Source organism: Lotus japonicus, chromosome 6 (assembly GCF_012489685.1).
Source record: "Lotus japonicus ecotype B-129 chromosome 6, LjGifu_v1.2".
NCBI lineage: Eukaryota > Viridiplantae > Streptophyta > Magnoliopsida > Fabales > Fabaceae > Lotus > Lotus japonicus.
Window position 1 is genome coordinate 53,951,127 of NC_080046.1, and position 20,207 is coordinate 53,971,333.

Here is a 20,207-nt window from a genome sequence, read left to right on the forward strand (position 1 = left end):
TAAAAATCAGGAAGTAGTTTGTTGATTAGCCCCTAAATAGTTTCATTATCAAGAAAGCTAGAGTTAGCTTTTATGTTTGGAAAACCGCATTAAAATTGGGTACTTCTATAATCACGTAAAAAATAAGCAACAAAAAATATACACAATTCTTAATGTAACAAACACAAAACCAAACTTTTGGTTAGTCGATAAGATTTAGTTTAGTGTTTTTGTCTTCATACGCTTTGTTCCTTTTAATTTCCTTTATTTTGCACTTATTCATTTTAATTATATCAAATGTTATCTGTAGGGTGGCCTTACATAAAAATTATTGATAAATGGAGATCGACATGCAATTCCATGTGTGCATTTTCATTTGCTTAAAATTAATATACATCAATATTCGTTTCACGTGAAACGAACACAAAAATTTGGTAGTAGTAATGGACTAACTTAATAAGACCAATTAATTATGAAACCAACATATCATAAAAACTGCTACAGTATAAATTAAAGATAAGTGGTGATCGATGTAGGTCCCTCATAACTATTGGTCCACTTGGCACTGTGCCAAGTCAGCAACCACTCTTCTCACTGCTTCCTGGAAGGCAAGCTCGTCCCATTCACTTCCCTGCATGAACATAGAGACCAGATTATTCTTCATATAAACTTTCCACCCTCACTAATGATGACTATCTTGACTTTTGTTTTTGGTAGTATTAATTAATTTGATTTTTTAAATAAAATGTGACGTTAATGATCAAGAAAGAAGAGGCGCAAGTAATGCATTCTACATATATGATATAATAATATTTTTGAAATGTAGATGAATTGATTAGTTGAACAAGCTCAACCACACGTTTACGTTTCTTCTTTAACTAAGGCAAAATTGTAACTATGTACAGTAAATTATAAGAATATTTCGTGCTGACTTAAGTTTGATGGCTGCCGAAATAGAATCCACTTTTTGAAAATTGAATATGTAGTTTCTGTATCATTCAAGGAAGGTGACAAATCTCGATCAGCACACCAAACCACCCTCTCAAATCTCACAAACTGCACGCACCTGCTAAGCTCCTTCCTTTTATTTAACTATAGAACATTGTACTCTATATAAAATATTAGTTTTCCTTACCATATGCTAGTCAAAGGGGTATTCCAGGATCGCATTAAAGTAGCCGTTTATTTTCTCCAAATCTAATTCTATGTAGTACCGTTTGAATATGAATTATATTGTCATATCATGCAGCCACCCCCTTCCAAAAGATTAATAATATATATTATCATGTACAAATAATACATTAATTTTTATTTTTTAATATCTGTCCTCATGCCCTTACACATATTCTAACTAGATAGTTATCATTTTCTCTAACATTTTATAGTTTGTAAACATATATACATGGACATGTTTAAAATCAATCTATTTTACTATAATTAATTAAAAAGATGCTCCATACCTGAATAATCCTTAGCCTGAAGGTTAGTTGATGAATGGCATTCCCTTCTGCATTTGTGCTCATGGAAATCAAGCTCACATGGTGAACCTGTTTTAAGAATTCCAATAATCGAATCAACACATCAGCTTGAGAAATTTGTCCTCTCAAATTCACTTGCAAGTCCACCGTTCTCTCTTCAGATGAGCTTGATTCTAGTACATTTGAAACTTGGACACTGAATCTTTCATTTGATGATGATGATAGGGTGGCTTTGGTTCCTTCAGTTGTAGATTCTTTGGCTGGAAATAGTGACGTCAGCTCCTGATTTCTTTTGGCTTGCTTGTCAATTTCAGCTAACAAAGAGCTCAATGTCTCCTTTGCTGTTATCAGAATGGAAGCTTTGTCTTTCTGACAAAACCATGATCTTATTCAGGCAATTATTTGAAATAACTAAAACAAGTTAAAAAAGCAATATTTACTATATTGGTTCATAACAATATTTAGAAAGCCGGTTGGACACCGAATCAGTCGAGACATTGGTTCAAAGTTTGATAATTAAATTGTGATTGAACCTATTGTAATTAAATAAAATTTTCAATATTATGATATGTAATATATTTACATAAAATATTCAGTAATATTGATTAGTTAAATTCAAATTGTTATAAGTTCTTCACCTGATATACTTTTATATGGTGAAGAATAGATAATAAATGGTTAAAAATATTTTTCAAATTAAAAGAAATGTTTTTCTTTTTAATATGACCGGTTCAATCCGATTTTTATCACCGGTTCAATCCTATTCTTGTTCTATTAGTTATAAACAACAACATTATGGAACGACTACTGGTCCGATTCCCTGTCGATCCAAACGGCCCAGCCCGGTTTTTATAAACATTGGTTCATAACATGTTATGACTCGAATGAAAAAACAACTAGTTCATGTATGCTATAACTAAAATGTCTAATTTAAAATTTTTGTGAGTAGTCAAATAAAATGTCTAATTTAAGTATAAGGTCTCGTGAGGGGTACCTTAGAAATATAATTATATAATAATAATAATTATTATTATTCATGTCTGTTGTTGGAGTTACATGCATAATAATGCATTGTTTGTAAAACTACAAGGAATTGATGAGTTTTGTACCTTAGTTCCTGGAGGAAGCAGTGCTCTGAGTGCTTGAAAATTCTCATTCAGCTTCTCACGCCTTCTTCTCTCTGAGATCATATGATGCAGCTGGGTGCTAGAGGGACGCGTTGCTTGATTCCTTTCTCTCATTCTCACAAAGTTCAAGCTTCTAAAGAATGCAAATGATCTCTTCATCAAGCTTTGCCTTCTGAGATTGGACCCCATTTGGGAGGATGTGATATGATCAGGTCTATTACTATACCTCATGAAAGCAGTAGCTTCTGGATGCACCATGTAAGGCAAGTTCTGCTGCTGAGAGGGTACAGGAGATATAACATTGAGGATTGCTCTCATTATTGCATCATGTTCAATATTTGGAGTAGTAGGGAATTGAATTGGAGTGGTTTGAGCCAGTGCTTGGAGTTGAATGGCTTGTTGTTGGTGGTGGTGGTGGTGGGGGCTTGTGGATGGGTTTATTGGAGGCAGAGCTCCTCTAAGGGTCTCAGGAAAATGGGGTTGAGAAGAAGTGCCTGGAATATTGTTGAATAACAGAGATGAGTATTCAGGGCTGCCTGTGGATGGTGATCTTAAAGAAGATGAAGATGATGTTGGTGGATTATTATGATCAATTTGCTGGGTTTGTCTAGAAAAGTCTTCTGGAAACAAACTCCTAAGTGCTGTTTGAAGGTCTGCCTGCAAAGAATTTTTTTGTGGGAAATCAAAATTCAGCAATTTTGGTTCAGAAAATGACATTATATTTTCTTAATATGATAGTATAAATAGACAGTATCCGTGGTTACTTTAAGTGGTACATGCTTAATTATATTACTCTTAAACAAGATCTCGAGTTCGAGTTTATGAATGAAAAAAATAATCTCACTGGGGAAACTAGACTACCAGAATGTGGTAGTTCCCGGTTTGATCAGGATTGTATTTTGTGGAGGATTACTATGATCACAGAAAAAAACATTATATAGTATAGATATAGTTTCTTACTTGAGACATGTTTAAGAAACCAAGCTCAATTTCCCCTTTGTTGCACCCCATGAAAACAGCAGTCTGAGAAGAATAAGGTGAAAGCAATGACTTAGTAAGATTCCTGTTTCATGAGGAAACATATATAAAGGATTTTAAGTTTCTTCAAAAGCAAACAAACCTTGATCCTTGCTTCCTGTGTAAAAATATAAAACAAATTAGTTACCTTAGCAACATAAAAATATGGCATTTCAAGTAATAAGTTCTTTTGCATTAGAACAGTAATTACTTGATAGAATTGTGCTTGTAACTCTGTGGATGCCAGTCTCAGAAGTTCTAATTGTTGCAGCTCTAGGTAGGGCCACTGATTCCTAAAAGCTAGTCCAGGGACACGGCTGAATAAAACAAACAAACAAATGTATTTAATTTACAGAATAAGAAGAAGAATTTATTGTATCACACTCAATTTACATTAAACTAAGTGAAATATGAGAGCTGGCCTTACTCATCATTGACATCAAATGTTAAACTCTGGAACTGGTTGAAAAGCTGTGGTGCCAGAGTACCAAGGGAAGAGCTTGGTTGGCTAATGTTGCTTACATTGTAGAAACCATCCAAGAAGGACAAACGACTATGCCACAAAAACAAAACCAGCTCAAGTTATTGCAAGCACAATACCTTATAAGAAAGCATGTTACATTAGAAAATACTATTAATAATGTAGGTGTATGCATAAATATATATACTTTGGTGACATGGCATCATGTGACCATAGGCAAATGTATGAGCCGCCAAAAGACTGCACCAGAGAGTGGATGAAATCAATTCTGGCGGCTGCAGGGAGGGAGAAGACACCTTCCATGGGGTGCTTAATTGGAACTTGATGCTAATGTTTTTGCTTTTGCATCATTATGAGATCAAAGTGTGTATGTATGATAGTATCATGTCTCTAGTAATACTTTTTCCTCTGCTAAGTCTATATGCCATTGGAATTTATTCCTATGAAACACAATCTACTACTATCTGAGAGGGAATGGCTTGGTTTCATTGACAATATAAAGCAAGAAAGACTGTATATGATGGAAGATTCAGCTTCTAGTTTCTGGCTACTGGCAAGGTAGACAATTGATTTAGCTAATAAAATAGTTAGCTATTGAAAGTTCAAGATGTTAAAGGGAAGAGTTTTGAAAAGTACTGAAGTGGGTGATCCCCACTATGAAGAAAATTATAACAAGGTGTGAAAACTCAAGGAAATAGGAGAAAAATAACTAAAAGATGACTCAAATTAAAAAAAAAAAAGTAGCCCCACCTTCATAAGGGAAATGAGGGAACAGAAAAAATTGTCTTGTTGCTCCTGGCAAGTTATAAGCTTGAAAAGTAGTAGTAACAAGTACTGAATGTGTACATGAACATGTGGAGAAAGAGAGAGAGAGAGAGATGTAGAAAGAGAGGAATGGTTTTATGAGTAGAAATTATGGAAAGTGGAAGAAAAGTAGCGAAGGAATAAGCAGCCAAAAGCAGAAAGGAGAAGGTTTGGAAAAGTAGTAAGTCAAAGTCAATGCTTGAAAGGTTTGAAAATTAGTCAAGGGTGGAAGGCACGGTGTTCTTTCTTTCCATTTGACACCTGTTTATTACTTTTTAAATTTCCACTTCTCCCCCCTGCAATTTTATAATTTGCTTTCTTTCGCAAGCACCAATCCATACAAATAGAATTGGATAAATTTGACCCTATTGTATTCTATAATAGAATAGGGGTGTTCATAACCGAACCAATCCAATACAATCCGAAAAACCGAAATCCAATCAAACCGAAAATCGAACGGATCCAAAATTGAGAAAACCGTATTGGATTGGATCAGATTTCAGATTTGATTTTTAAAACCGAACCAATCCAATCCAAACCGAATATTTACAAATACATATAATTTTATTTGTACATATATCATATCATACGTACTTACATATTTATGTCTGTATATGTTTATCGAATTATTATATAACACATGCTTATTTAAAAAAGCCGATTGGATGATGTAGTGACAAAACCGAAGTGATTGGATCGGATGAGTATTTCCCTAAACACCGAACCAATCCAAACCGTGAACACCCCTATAATACAGAAACACTGCATAAACTACTAAACAAAATCAACCATACCTCCTTGTCTTCATTAATTATTATTAGGAACCTCATAAGAAAATGCTCTATATCCAATCCATCAACAATGATCATGTTTTTTTTTCTTTTTTTTTGGTAAACTACTCAATCCTTTTGAATTGCTAACTATTCTAGATTCAGAATTTGGTCACAATTAAGAGTCTTCATCTCTCCTTCCAGGAGTATTGTATGAGGATTAAACTCGAAAGCTCTCCCCGCACATCAACTTTTGTTGTTAACTACTCCATTCGTTCCTTAATTCTATCACTATTTTGATTTTGAGAGTGTTTTTGTTCTTTTTTATCTGTAACTTTCGTAGTTTTAAGGGATTATTAATTATGACTTACCAATTATACCTTTAACATATATCATTTTTAATGGTGAAAGAAAATTTGAAGAGTCAAAATTAATAAGAGAGATAAATGAGATATTAATAAAGTTAGTAATAATTTTAGCAAAAAACAAGAAGATTAATATTACTTCTTAATACATGTGAAAAACCTTAAAGTGACAAATATATAAAAACGAAGGGAGTAAGTGGTAGAAGACTAATCAATGAGTTTCTTTTTTATTTATAAGAGTTAGAGAATCAAATCATCAACCACTTATTTAAGGAATAAAGCGTTGAACCACTATGCGATCTTAGTTTGTTGAATACGACATGTACCACACATAAAGATCAATTAATGATCATGTAGTGCAACGTATTTCTTTATTTTGATTTTTTTTTAAAATTTTGACGTTGATTTTTGTAGTTTTATGATTTGGACTACTAACCAAGTGCAGCTTCTATTCAATGAAACAATACACAAGTCTCATTATCTAAGACTTTTGGTAATAATTAACTCTCTTTATACTGGCGTTCCATTAATTACCAGAAAAGAAAACCAAACTCGCGCTTTTATTTCAGTTTATTCGTTCACATGAATCAGGTGGTAATGTTATTATTAATTTACACACCTGCCATCTAGTTACTTAGTCTTGAGCTATTTTGAATCTTCACATATATAATACAACCATCTTAGAATACAGCAGTCACATTTGATTAAGAAAGACATGCATGTAAATTCTTTTTTATTTATGCATCTTTAGTCAATTATTTTTACTCTTGGGTGATTTTAGTCCCCTTATTTTTTATTGCTTAATTTTGGTCCCTTTATTTTTTCTAATGTTACAATCAAATCTCTCCATTCAAAACGCGATGCCATTTTAAAGTCAATTTTGATTATATCATCAGAGTTAATTCACATGCATGACACTTGATGTGTTAAATAATTGGAAAAGAATGGAGGGATTTGATTGCAACATTGAAAAAATATAGGGATTAACATTAAGCAATTAAAAGTAAGAGAGCTAAAATGACTCATAAGTAAAAGTAAAGGGACTAAAAATGCACAAGACTTTCCTTTTTTATGGTCATGAAGGCATGTGTGATCAGATATATCCGGGCAAAACACTAGGACAATATTGATTGAAGAGGGAAACAACGAACATCCGGTGAGTGATAGTGGCAGGAGGTGGGGCAAGGGACTTCGTTGTGAGCAGCTCCCGATGGGGGCATGCGGTGGCACTCCACCAACGCCCAAGTCAAGAAGATAGGTAAGCCAAGAGAAGAAGTGTAAGAGTGGATGAATATGTCGTGTTGAGTACTTTAACTTCGAACTTTTAATGAATATTTTCCCCTTTTGATAAACTTTTTGTGAGTTTTGTTATGTAAACGAAAAACTCATTAATACTTATATTTCCGGTCAGTAATAAGATAGATAAGGGACAATGTAGCATACGTAAAATTAAGCATATTCTAAATATCACATCGTAGATGTTAGTACCTGGATCAATTTCTATCATTGTTCACCATATAATTGTCCTTTCTTATTTTACTAAGTTACTTTAAGTATTAAGTATCTTTACTAAAAAATAAAGAAGTAAAAATTCTATCTACCTTTCAGAATAATAATTTTTATTATTTATTTTTTAAATGAATAAAAAGTGTTTTCTACTTTATATAAAAAATTTAAACATAAATTATATTTTTTACACAACTTTAAAATGATTTTGTTTTTGTTTTCTTTAAAGTATATGAACAAATGAAATGTATACAATTTTTTCATTAATTGACATACACTAATAGGTGTGATAAAGTTTGGATTGGCTTTTGCTGAGGTGCTAAAGTTTATCTTTTGGATGGTGCTGTAATGTTTTTGGAACTGGTCTACATGTGCTACTAGCTATCTTTTATTTTGCTATTGCTTGAGGCCCTACTTGTATATGTCTCTGCCCTATTTTTTTTTCTGTGCGTTTTTTTTGGGTATGTGAGTTCTTGGCATATACCTTTATACATTCTTTATTTCTCTTGGATTGAAGTACCTCTAGTACTTTCTTTATAATATTCATTGGCTTATCGAAAAAGAAAAAAAAAACTATTGGCTATAAGTTTTGGTTAAAGGTTCGAACCCTCCTGCTTTCTCCATTGAATACAGATTCGACGCACTGCAGTCATAGTTTGGTAGCTGATCAGGATCGGATGGCTAATGATGTGTGATGTTGTCATAATCCCACTTTACCCTTCAAAAGATAGAAGTCTGCCAATAGCCATAACTAACTTGCGGCCCAAATTTGCTTGGGCTGAAATTTGCTCGGGTTGTACAGCCGCAAACTATGAATGTTCTTATGCAATTTGCTTTTGTGTTCACTACTCAATTCCATTGCCACCATCTTCATCACCTCATACAAGTAATTAGAAGGTTCCCATCAATGTCCAACAATTCTAAGACAATTCCCCGGTTCCTAGTGTTAGTGCCATCTCACATCTCATGGCCAGTCTTCATTCAGAGACCTTTGTCTTGTATTGCCCAAAGAGTTGACCTGACTTTTCAATTTTTCAGCATGACTATTATTTCATCCTTTTGTGTTAAGGCCAAAAAAAGTTTTCGTGTTTGGTGATAAATAATAGCACAGCCTCCAATTTAGAAGATCTTCATAATAAAGTACAAGTAAATTTATACGAATCATCATTATATTATAATATGGCTTGTGATGATCTCTACAACTAGGAGACAATTTAATTTAAAAACAGTAGCTATTGTTGCATTGCACGTGCAATTGTCTTTTTTTCTTCTTTTAATAGTATGAGATGAATATTCATAATGAAAAGGCTTAATACATTAGAAGGCCCCTGAAATTGTAAAGGGAATCAGTTCCAGGGTCTGAAAAATTTTCGCATCAAATTGGGTCCCTAAATTTTTTTTTTTAATTCAATTAAAGCCAAATGTTGCCACCTCTCAATTTTGTCCTAGTCACCAATTCCACGCGGCATTTTTAATTTTTTTAAATTGAAAAATTATAAAACTTTATTTTTTAATTCCAACTCATATTAGTTAAATTTTTCTAATAACCTTTATTCTATTTTTAAATCCTAATCTTTCATCTTCATCCTCTTAATTGTCATCAAGAAAAACCCAGAATACAAAAATTAAACCAAAAAATTAACATTATCATATTCACCCAAAAATTATAACAATAAGCCAGAATAACTCATTCACAACCATTCATATTCATCTTCATCTTTTGAACTCACATGAAAATAACCCAGCAAGAAACTGAAAATCCAGGAACATCAACCCAAATCCCAACCCCAACCCTCCCTCACGCTCCCCAACCCCAAACCCAACCCCTGAAAACCTGAAAGGCAAACCCTCTTCCCCCATCATCAATCTCCCTCAACCTTCATCTTCTTCTTGCACAGTTCAGCCTCCATATCATAAAACCCTCATATCAGAAACAAGGAAGAAGAAAAATGAAAGAGATGGTGCAGATCGAGGTCAGAAACTTGGAAGAACAGAAACAGATTGGCTGGGTCACCTCGGCGGCGTGGCGTGAACGGGGAGAGGAACCGGGTCAGGGTCGAGAGGGTCCGGGTCAGATTTCGGGTTGGAACTGCAATTCCAGTACAAGGGGTTTGTGATGTCGGCGAAGGTGGACGGGGAGAGGGAGAGTAGCAGGCCGGAGGTGGAGGATGGGGTGAAGCACGTGACTTGCACGGAGGATGCTGCGACATTCGTGGCATCTGCGACAGCCATGGATTTGAGCATGGATGCTTGCAAGCTCTTGTCTCAGACTTCTCTCAGAAGCTCCAAAAGGGGTGAGATTTCTGGCTTTGATTATGGTTTAGAGGCTTTGAAGGGATAAAGAAGAACAATGCTTGATGTGGAGGTTTGAGAGCTTGAAGACCAGATCTGAAAAATTTGAGTGTTGCTGGGTTGATGCTGCGTTGTTGAATTTCTAATTAGAATTAGAAATTGAGGTAGGCTTCAATTTAGGGATTTGTTATTAGATTAGGTTAGGGATTAATTAGATTTAGGTTTTTGTTTAGGTTATTATTAGATTAGGATTTTATTAAGTTTTGTTTTCTGCTTATATAATTGAGTTGGATTTTAAAAATAATTTTTAATTAATTTTTCTAATTAAAAAAAATAAAAAAGCCACGTGGTATTGCTGACTAGGACAAAATTGAGAGGTGGCAACATTTGGCCTTAATTGAATTAAAAAAAAATTTCTAGAGACCCAATTTGATGCAAAAATTTTCTAGGCCCTGGATTTGATTCCCTTTACAATTACAGGGGCCTTCTGATGTATTAAGCCTAATGAAAAATTCTATTTGAGTTAAGAACATCTCATACCTGTAAAGTAATGTAATACTTTTACCTTCTTCACCAAAATGTACGAGTTTGAGCAAAACTATTTATCTATTATGTTTGAAGAGTGTCTCAGCATGTTTAGCTTATACACATATGTCTATTAAAAATAAACTCCTCCTTTATAGAAGGTAACAAAGTTCATTCCACAAATGCTTTATAGAAGCTAGAAGCTATGCTAATCTGTCTTAAGTCCTCCATGTCAAAGATCAAAGGATTAAACAATATGAGTCGTTTTGTGACAAGATATGATAATGCAATTATATTCTATTATAATATGTTTGTTTGTTTTTATATATTGCCAGTGGAGGCGTTGTCTTCATTTTCGTTGAAGCCCGTTTTTTTTTTTTTTTGGTTCCCAATTGGCATTCATGTCTACTCGTGGGGCGGTGGGGCTCTTAGTGTATTGATGCTTTCTGGTAACAGTGGCGGGGTGATGGCGCTTGAGAGTGGACTTTTTACTCTTATTTCTTGCTTTGTATTATTGGCTTGCATGGTGGGTATCTCTTGACATTAGAAATTTATACTTTTTTTCCTTCATTTCCAAGAGAGTTTTTCTCAATAAGATTTTAATGAGACATTTTACTTTTGTATTTCCATCATCGAACTGAGGGCTATCGGTTAGTAGTAGAGGGATCTTAAGTTGTTGTAAATTTGATGTTGTCTATTGTTTGTTTTCTTCTTTTTCTATACTTGTATTGAGTTGAAGTATCTCTAGTACTTTATTTCAATATATTCTATTACTTATAAAAAAAATATATGTTGTTTGTTGCGCCGTTAGACTATAATAATGTAATTATGACCTTTATCCTATATAATGTCCAATATGCAGAAATTTAATCTAACGGGGAGTTGGATTTTGAGTTAGAAACTAAAAAGATATATATTACAACAATTTTCTATTCAGTACTCTCACCTAAATTAAAATTATTTCAATATTTAAATTTTTTTATAATTTGTAATATATATATATATATTTTAAATGTAAAAATATTCATTTAATGATATATTAATTTTATTATTAATTGTAGGTTTCTACTACTAAATTACAATTATTTAGTTACTCATATAAATTTAATTTAAAATGAACTAATGTATACGGTAAAAATATTGGTTTTAGTCATATAAGAATAATATTTGTTTTCCTTATCACTTGCTACTACTCAATTAACATTATTTCATTACTTAGGAAAAATAATTCTAATTTTTTTATAGAAAAATATTAGTACAAATTATTTCTCCACAAGGTTCGGACCCTGAATTTCACCTATAATTACTATTAGCTCAACCATGTGAGCTACTCATCCGCCAATTCTAAAAAATATTAATTATTTTTATGAGATGAAAGTATCACTAATTTCTCATTTTTCAAGTCTCAACTAGTGGTGGAAATAAGCCAAACGGCTTGTCAGAGGCCTACGATCTAGGGGTGTAATCGGACCGGATTGGTTCGGATTTAGGGTGTTCAAATGTCCGAACCAATCAAACATGTTCGGTTTGGGTTGGTTCAGATTTCATGATTTTTACTTCTAAATCCGAACCAAACCAACCCGATCTCAATCGGATTGGTTCGGTTCGGATGATCGGATTTAAAATAAAAAAATATTATTTTGAAATATGCACGAAAGTTATTCTAAAAACATGAAAAATTATAAAATAATATAGAAAAATCTAACATTTTTAAAGAACAGAACATTCGATAATGACATAATCCATATAATCTAAATAAAACTAACAACTCTAATACAAATATAAATATGTAATGTAAATGGCTGAAAGTGTTTGAGCTTAATGTAAAAAATTCTCAATTCATTGGGTTGGTTCGGATTGATCGGTTTTTCAATCTCCAAATTCGATACCCGAACCAATGGTGATCGGATTCAGTAAAAAAATTCTGAACCGAACCAATGATCCAATCCAACCCACTATAATGTGTTCGAATCGGATCGGTTTGATCGAATTCACGGATCGGACCATACTCGCTTATACCCGTACTACGACCTGACTTGTCAAAGGCTGGTCTGACTTGACTTGTTTATTAAAAAGGCCGGACCTAAACTTTTTAAAATGCTTGATAAACTAAAAAGGTTAGGCCCAAGCTACTAAAAAAACTTATTTAGCTTCATAAGCCGGCTTGTTATTTATGCAGTTTCGTAGCTAATTTTCGTAGTTAATTTTGAAGTAACAATTTAGCCGCTCGAAGCGAAAGAGGGCTGGAAAATAATGTGAAAGCAACAGTATTCTTATTCCTACTAATTATGAAGCGAATCTAACAGCTAAGTTAAAGCTAACTTCAAAGTTTTTTTTTGTTGTAAAGCTAATCGACAGCTACTCAGTGAATTGACAGCTAATTCGCAGCCAATTAACATTAACGGGTAATTGGTGAGAGGGGTGAAGCCCAGAGAAAACAATCAATTGGGCTGAAGCCCATTCAAGGAAGAGTGAACTGTGACACAAGAAACAAACCAAGACAATTAATAATAATGCAAAACGATCGAACAAGAGTGAACTGAAGACAAAGACAAATATGGCGTTGGTTACTCAAAGAGTGATAATACCCAACAAACGCGGTGAAAAACTTGTCGGCACATTGCATGAATCTGGAACTACACACATTGTTATCTTGTGTCATGGTTTTCGATGCTCCAAAGTTAGTTAGTTTCATTCACATCTCATTCCTTCCACTTTATTATTAATAAATTATTTTACCCTATGATTCTCAATTTAAGTTTTTTAGGATACCAATCTCATATTGAACCTTGCTGTTGCACTGGAAAATGCCAAAATCAGCTCATTCCGCTTTGATTTTTCTGGAAATGGGTAAGTTTATGGGGAATGCATTTAAAATGGGTTATATTATATGTGCTAGATTTTCTGTCACCTTGTCTTTATCATCAGCATTGCTCTTATGTTTGTTTTGTTTTAACTTCATCTGTTGGGTTTTTTTTTTTTTTTTTTCCAGGGAAAGTGAAGGTTCGTTTCAGTTTGGTAACTATTGGGATGAGGTTGATGATTTACATGCTGTAGCTCAACATTTCCGTGAATCAAACCGTGTAATCAGCGCAATTGTTGGGCATAGTAAAGGTACTTTGGCTTGTTCTCCTTATGTGTAAGTGTTTCTACCAATTACAAAAAGAAGGCAGGTCTACATTTCATTGTGGATATATGATAATATTTTCTGATTTATGCAGCCATTTTAAAAAAAAAAATTGGGAATGTTAAGAATTAATTGAGGCCAAAGCCATTACATCATTTAGAAGAGGAGTAGTTCCTGCATGATCCTCTTCAATCCAATAACAATAATCTGTTGTGATTGCTAACTGCATTATGTTCTGCTACTTGATTCCGAGATATGGGTACATGACGGACATCACAACTTGAATTCACTGCGGAGTCCTCGGTGAGGACAAACAATCCTGGATAATTCTCTCGTAGTATGATTCTCCTTTAGTCCTCCTCTGTCAAGCTTGCTGAAGTATAAGGCTGTCTTTTAAAAAAAAATGAAATGCTGGAGAGTGAAAGTCTTTAGTGATAGTCATAGCCCACCCACGACATGAGGCTTCATCAATTTGCGATTCAGGAAACCATTGCAATCTTTTTGTGGAAGCATCTAACTCCTTACCCTCCTAATCCCTGACAATCAAACCACAACAATTCCCTCGTTTGAGATGGTACTGATCAGGAGACCTTCAACCAGCAACATTTTTAGTTGTGATTTGAAAATTTTCCTCAGGGGATCTGAGAAAATTAGATGCAGCTTGCTCCAAAATATTATCAACAGCATCCATCATGCCCCTTTGGAGGACCACAAGTTCCTTCTCTGCCATATTGACCATAACAAATCGAAAAGAAGAGGTAGTACCCTTTTTATTGTGTTGTCTATGCAATACTTCCAGCCATTCACCTCCCTGCAAGATAGAAAGGCATTGATAGTTTCTTGTGCTTCTCTACAGAGAGAACATAAAGGATTGACCTCAATCCCTCTCTTTGCTAAGACATGTCTAACTGATAAAATTCCTCTGAAAGCCTGCCAATTCAGTTTGTTGCACATAGGGATGACATGACATTTTCTGATCATATATTGGTCCAAAGATGAATGGTGATCAGATGAACTGGGGTCATGGTTTTCACCCTGTTGCTGTTTACGGTTAAGTTATTACCCAAGCTTTACATAATAGACTCCATGCTTTGTATGTTGCCATATGAGCATTTCACTAGCTGTCTCCTGTTCAAAAGAATTTGGATTATTTTACTTGCCTCATAGAATGAAAACAAGTGAATTACTATATTAGTGCGGTTCCAGTCCTCAGTGCTGTCAATCCTTCACATAAATGAATTGGGGATCAGCATTTTTGCATTAGGAAACCATTTTCCATCCAATATACTGATGTTTCTTCATCACAAATTTTCCACATGGTGCCATCATAAATTACCCATCTAGCTGAAAAAATACTGGTATGAGTAAACTTGCATTTTACCCTCTAGACGCTTGTCTAAGTTTAGCTAGCCAGGACTCTGAATACCTTACTTTCAAGACTCTTGACATCAGAGTTTTAAACCATAGGTATTCTTCACCACTGGCGTACAAGAAAAGCGTCATTGAAAGCTTTAAAATTTCTAATGCCAAGCCCCCCAAGCCCTTTCAGGGCAGCCAATTTCTCCCAACTGAGCCAATGTACTTACTTGCCTTTCACCTTTCTCCTCAATAAAACTTCTCATCTCATATCAACCTTTCCTACCAAGTATTTGATAGGAATAGGTATGGACTAAGGTTGATGTAAAATCTTATTTTATTTGGGTGGTCATTGCATTTCATTTATGGCTGATAAAACCCAACTTATTAGTATAGTTTCTGACCAATACATCATCTCAAATTTCTTCTATCTTTTCTCCCCATAGTTTCCAAGCACAATTTAACTATGGATAATTATTTCTGTATCTTGATGCAGGAGGTGACATTGTGCTTCTATATGCTTCAAAATATCATGACGTTAATGCAGTTATCAACCTCTCGGGACGTTATGATCTAAAGGCAGGCATTGAAGAACGCCTTGGAAAAGATTATTTGGAAAGAATTAGGAATGTTGGCTTCATTGATGTGAAAAAGAAGAGGTCAGGTAACATGCCATTTACTCCAAGCTTATTTCTCAATGCCCTCATTGTGGTACGTGATTTGCTGTGCTCATTTAAAGCATGGACCTGGCAATTTTACCTTGTGCTCGATTTTAATGTAATTATAAAGAACAATGGTGACGATCAAACTCTTGATCTCATGGTCATAGATGCTGAGACACAATGTCAAGATCTTGAGCATGCTCGTTTGCGTAAGAGAGATGTCGTGAAAGGCTCTGATACCGATTAATAAGAACCTTTGTTTGTGAGAACACCACAAAAGTTAGCTAATTTAGTTAGAGAGCTCAATGCCTAATAATAAACCCCACACCAGAGTCCAATACTTCCTATGTGGGCAAGTCTCATTCCTTGCAATTAGATCCTAATATTATCCTAAAATTTAGATTTTAGAATTGTTGGTTCTATAGTACAAGTACAAAATTCAAGCTGATGGCCTTTTTTGCCATGATTCGTTCTTTTAAATGTATTATCTGTAATTACAAAACAAACCCCTAAATATGAAAAAAAGGAAGACAAAGATAAATCTAGGCAGTAATAATTAACAATCTTGTTCAATAGTTGCTTACTGACTTGAGTTTAGAAGTTAGAACTTTAAATAGATTTCAACAGGAATTAGGGCCATCATGGATAATGAAATGGTACATGAAACAGCATTTTTTATTTCTGTCTCTGTCACGCATCAGATATTGTGCTATTTATTATATCTAATGTTGCAGGAAGTTTTGATTTCCGTGTAACTGAGGAAAGTTTGATGGATCGCTTGGGAACAAATATGCATGAAGCATGCCTTCATATTGACAAAGAATGCAGGTAGGCAGAACAGTTGTCTGGCTGGCCTCTTCTTCTAAGCCTTTCATCTCTTGCTGCATTTCTTCGTTGATCAAGCATGTGTGTTGATGTTACATAACAATGCTTGATGAAGCTTATGAAATTACTCTAACTCATACATATGCTAATGTCGAATCACATCATACATGGCAGGGTCTTAACAACTCATGGTTCTTCCGACAAAATTATCCCTGTTCAAGATGCACATGAGTTTGCCAAGATCATACCAAACCACAGGTTGCATATCATTGAAGGAGCTGATCATGCATTCAGTAACCATCAAGATGAGTTATCCTCAGTTGTTGTGAGCTTCATAGAAGAAATCATGCACCAGAACACTAACAGGGTCTTTAACTGAGCCTGCCAATGATGTTCCACATGTTTGAGCTCTTCTACTTTGTGCTTATTAAATTTGAGAATCTTGCTTCATGTAAAGTATTATACTATTAATACAATTGCCAGTGCCAAATAAGCAATGTTATTTTTTATTTTGACAAACAGAATGGATATTTCATTTAACCGCTTAAGGCACTCCTCAAGAAGGGAATTACAAAATTGGATAAATTAACTGTTCCAACTAATGCCCATAGACCCACCTTCCTTTTACACTACCATCCATATTATTTAACCAACTAAACTTGAGAACAAAATTCTCAAGAAGTTGAGAAATAGTATACTACCCCAGTAATTAGACAAAAGAAAGATCAAGTCATTATACTGAAACCGTTATCACAGACCCTGCATCAATGTCGATCAAAGATTTGGATGCTCTCTAATTGGCCCTCTCTCCGGCATCTCTTCTGCAAAATATTGGCCATAGATCTTGTAATCAAGGGATAAGATTGCTCATGATGAAAAAGTAATTGGTGACTTAAAAAGTGATGACATGGTTAATTGTGAGGAGCTGCACTGCTGGAGGGCTGGAGAGGATCTCAACTTTGTCAACCAATGCTTGTGTGCTACCCTCACACGCCTTGTATCAATGTTAGCCAATGTTCATGTGCTATCATTATGCAACTTACATCAATGTAAGCCAATACTCTTGCACTATCACCACAAACCTCATCCATGTCAACTAATGTATATTTGATTTCGCCACACACCATGCATTAATGTCGTCAATCTTCATGTGTGACCTGGACAATTAAAGGCCCATCTTGTGTTAACCTGATTACATATACTCTTCCATCCAATTTCTCTATCACAAGACCACTGTATACTACACACTTATTTTTTGATGTGGAAGATCAGACAATGTTACACTTACATAGCATACTAAGAATGTGCTCCTCTCAACAAAAGCTTCATAAGCTGTCACCATGGTCAAACAATCATCTATGATACCATTGTTGGAAAAAAAACATTACGTCATACAAAAATAAAGTAGCAACACAATAAACACTCAAAAGTATATTGTAGAAAACTCTAAAATTAAAGAAAAATCATGACCATTTTCAAAACAAACAATCAAATAATTAATATTATGTGAAAATTGTTACAACGCATACAACTCTCTCTCAACTACCCTCATGGCCCCTTACACTTTCACTCTTCAAAACAAAATATTCAAACTACATCTCACTATACTCTAAATAAAACTATAAAAGAAAAAAGAAAACACAAATTCAAGCTTAAAATATTTACAACTAATATAAACTAATATAATGCATATTCAAATGGAGAACTTGGAAAAATTTAACATACATTGCACATCCCCTTTTGACCTGTTACTTCAGGTTTTTTAGATTTTTTATATTTTTGAATTTTAAAAATGTAAATAATTAAGTAAATATATTAAGTAAATACTTATAATATAATTATGGTTTACCTAACACTAACCCATGTGGTAACTAATGTGGTAAATAAGTAAGGTAAATAAGTTAAAAAAAATTAAATAATGTAAAAAATATTTTAACCACATTAATGTTAATCAGATCTACCCAACTTACCCTATCTACCCATTCAATTCAATTAAACCAATTCCTATTATCCTCTCCAACTCCACACACACACAAACCAATCCAGATCCAGAATGTTCATCTAGGGTTCCTAGCCACCCCCACACCCACCATCGAACACTCCAATCTTCTCCGTCTCCAGAACCCTCCATCCTTCTCCGTCTCCCACTCCAATCTTCTCCGTCCCCAACCTCCCCCTTCGAAACCCACCTCCCCCTTCGAAACCGACATTACCCATCGTTTGAAACCCACACCTAGATATCGATGGAAACCTTCCATCCTTGTCGTGGGTTTTTCCGATCTGGGTGTGGCTTTGTTATCGTCGTCGCATGTCTCCAAATACATGGTTTTTCCGATCTGGGTGTGGCTTTTGTTATCCTCGATCGAGGCTGGGTGTGGCTTTGGATCTTCCTGTTCATGTCCTCAGATCTTCGATTCTGGACATATTCTTCTTTCTCCCACGCGTAATTGTTCGATTCCCCTCTACTCTTGCTTTGTGGGTTGATATATGGGGATTTCTGGGTTGAAATTTTGGGATTTTGAAAAAATTTGGGGAAAATGGTTAAATTGATTTGGGGGTTTTGGATGATTTTAGAAATTAGGGTTTGCGGGCTGGACAATTTGGGAATTTGGAAATTGTTTTCTGAGAATGGTGATTTGGGTTAAATTAATTTGCTGTTTGTGCATGCAGTTTCCAAATTAGGTTTTTTGTGGTATAAATTTGGGATTTTCATTACGTTGATTTGGGGTTTAGGATACATCAGCTGGTTTCTTGTTGTCTCTGGAATTGAATCACTGTTAATTGAATAATTTTCAGGGTATTGATTTGGGGATTGAGTGACTCATGTATGCATTTTATAATTGATTTGATCTGATTGATTGAATGCATACTAACAATTGTTATTTGTTGAACTTGAACTTAGGGTGTTTATGGGCTAATCATCATTCCCTAATCATCATCCGAAAATCAAAATCAATGATTAAGGAGGTGAATCTAAATCTGGGAATGCTGGGTGTGCTGGGAGTGCTTGACGGAGTGTTGTTTTTTTGTCCGGTAAGGTTAGTGGGCCGTTGGCATGATTTTTTTTCTCTCACTTGCTCGTTTTTTGTTTGTCCTGTTGTTTTTTGTTTGGCCCACTTAGTTTTTTCCCCGAATCATCCTGGGCCATAAAACTACATTGTTTTTTACGGTCTGGGCCTTAAAACTACTTATAAACTAAACAAACTAATTTATTTTTAATTGACCAGAGAAAAAGTATTATTTATTTAAAATAAAGTATTAATTAAATTAAATTTAAATAAAGAATGAATATTAAATATTTTAATAAATAAAAAATAAATGATAATTTGAAAAAAATAATAAATATTTATTTTTAATTGACCAGAAAAAAATATTAAATTAAAAGAAAAAAATATTTATAAATTATAATTGTATATTTAAAATTTTTTTCTTTACAGAAGATATTTAAATTGCATTATTATTTTCTTTAATAATTAAAAATTCAATAATTTTGAAAAATAATTAAATAAATATTAACTACTATTATTAACTTTTAAAATATTATTACCTACATAATAATATGTTGTACTGTCGGTTTGTCCTCTTCCTTCCCTGCTTCCTAACCCTCTTTCTCTTTCTCTCTCAGCTTCTTTTCTGCTGCCACGCATGTTGCGTGTTCAGCTAACATAGCACGTGAAGTGCCCTTCCTCTTTCTTTTGAACTTTGAACGACCACAGATGACAAAAGTAGGTTTAAAGCCTACTCTGTCTCTGTACCCTGTTGCAGCTTTGGCAGCTTGCATAGTTATCCAGTCGTTTGAGTAATAAGAATAATACACAATATTATTTATTTATATAGCCAAGGTAGGGATACATCCAAACCACCAGTTTCAAAAAATGCAAAGACGAAATAGG

The 20,207-nt window shown here is 34.2% G+C and overlaps 2 protein-coding genes across 4 annotated transcripts; one reads left to right on the forward strand and one right to left on the reverse strand.

Moving 5' to 3' along the window:
- Positions 1 to 326: 326 nt before the first annotated feature.
- Positions 327 to 4,801, reverse strand: LOC130726382 (putative transcription factor bHLH041). The gene is made up of 8 exons (XM_057577642.1): positions 4,270 to 4,801; positions 4,029 to 4,154; positions 3,813 to 3,918; positions 3,705 to 3,719; positions 3,545 to 3,607; positions 2,567 to 3,241; positions 1,440 to 1,826; positions 327 to 610 (listed from the first exon to the last, which is right to left on the reverse strand). Exons 1-8 carry the CDS (start codon positions 4,383 to 4,385, stop codon positions 527 to 529), a joined length of 1,572 nt encoding a protein of 523 aa, XP_057433625.1. The 5' UTR covers positions 4,386 to 4,801; the 3' UTR covers positions 327 to 526.
- Positions 4,802 to 12,785: 7,984 nt separating this feature from the next.
- LOC130726648 (uncharacterized) lies at positions 12,786 to 16,882 on the forward strand. Of its 3 annotated transcripts, none has more exons than XR_009014920.1 (6): positions 12,786 to 13,024; positions 13,112 to 13,194; positions 13,337 to 13,458; positions 15,324 to 15,486; positions 16,224 to 16,317; positions 16,489 to 16,530. XR_009014920.1 is itself a non-coding variant. In XM_057577951.1 (6 exons), the coding sequence occupies exons 1-6, from the start codon at positions 12,902 to 12,904 to the stop codon at positions 16,691 to 16,693; spliced, it is 795 nt and encodes a 264-aa protein (XP_057433934.1). In that variant the 5' UTR covers positions 12,796 to 12,901; the 3' UTR covers positions 16,694 to 16,882. The 3 variants fall into 3 exon arrangements, 2 of the variants coding, with proteins under 2 accessions (XP_057433934.1, XP_057433935.1); XM_057577951.1 differs by having other exon boundaries at positions 12,796 to 13,024; positions 15,324 to 15,491; positions 16,489 to 16,882; XM_057577952.1 differs by lacking the exons at positions 12,786 to 13,024; positions 13,112 to 13,194 and adding an exon at positions 13,566 to 14,229 and having other exon boundaries at positions 13,336 to 13,458; positions 15,324 to 15,491; positions 16,489 to 16,882.
- The last annotated feature ends 3,325 nt before the right edge of the window (positions 16,883 to 20,207 follow it).

Bases quoted from the DNA above. Each gene is read 5' to 3' on its own strand.
- LOC130726648 (XM_057577951.1), top strand. From the start codon at position 12,902: ATGGCGTTGGTTACTCAAAGAGTGATAATACCCAACAAACGCGGTGAA. The intron at 15,492-16,223 runs GTAACATGCCAT...CTAATGTTGCAG, and splicing joins TGTGAAAAAGAAGAGGTCAG to GAAGTTTTGATTTCCGTGTA. The intron at 16,318-16,488 runs GTAGGCAGAACA...CATACATGGCAG, and splicing joins CATATTGACAAAGAATGCAG to GGTCTTAACAACTCATGGTT.
- LOC130726382 (XM_057577642.1), bottom strand. From the start codon at position 4,385: ATGGAAGGTGTCTTCTCCCTCCCTGCAGCCGCCAGAATTGATTTCATC. The intron at 3,919-4,028 runs GTAAGGCCAGCT...TGTTTTATTCAG, and splicing joins ACATTTGATGTCAATGATGA to CCGTGTCCCTGGACTAGCTT. The intron at 3,242-3,544 runs GTAAGAAACTAT...AATTCTTTGCAG, and splicing joins GTTTCTTAAACATGTCTCAA to GCAGACCTTCAAACAGCACT.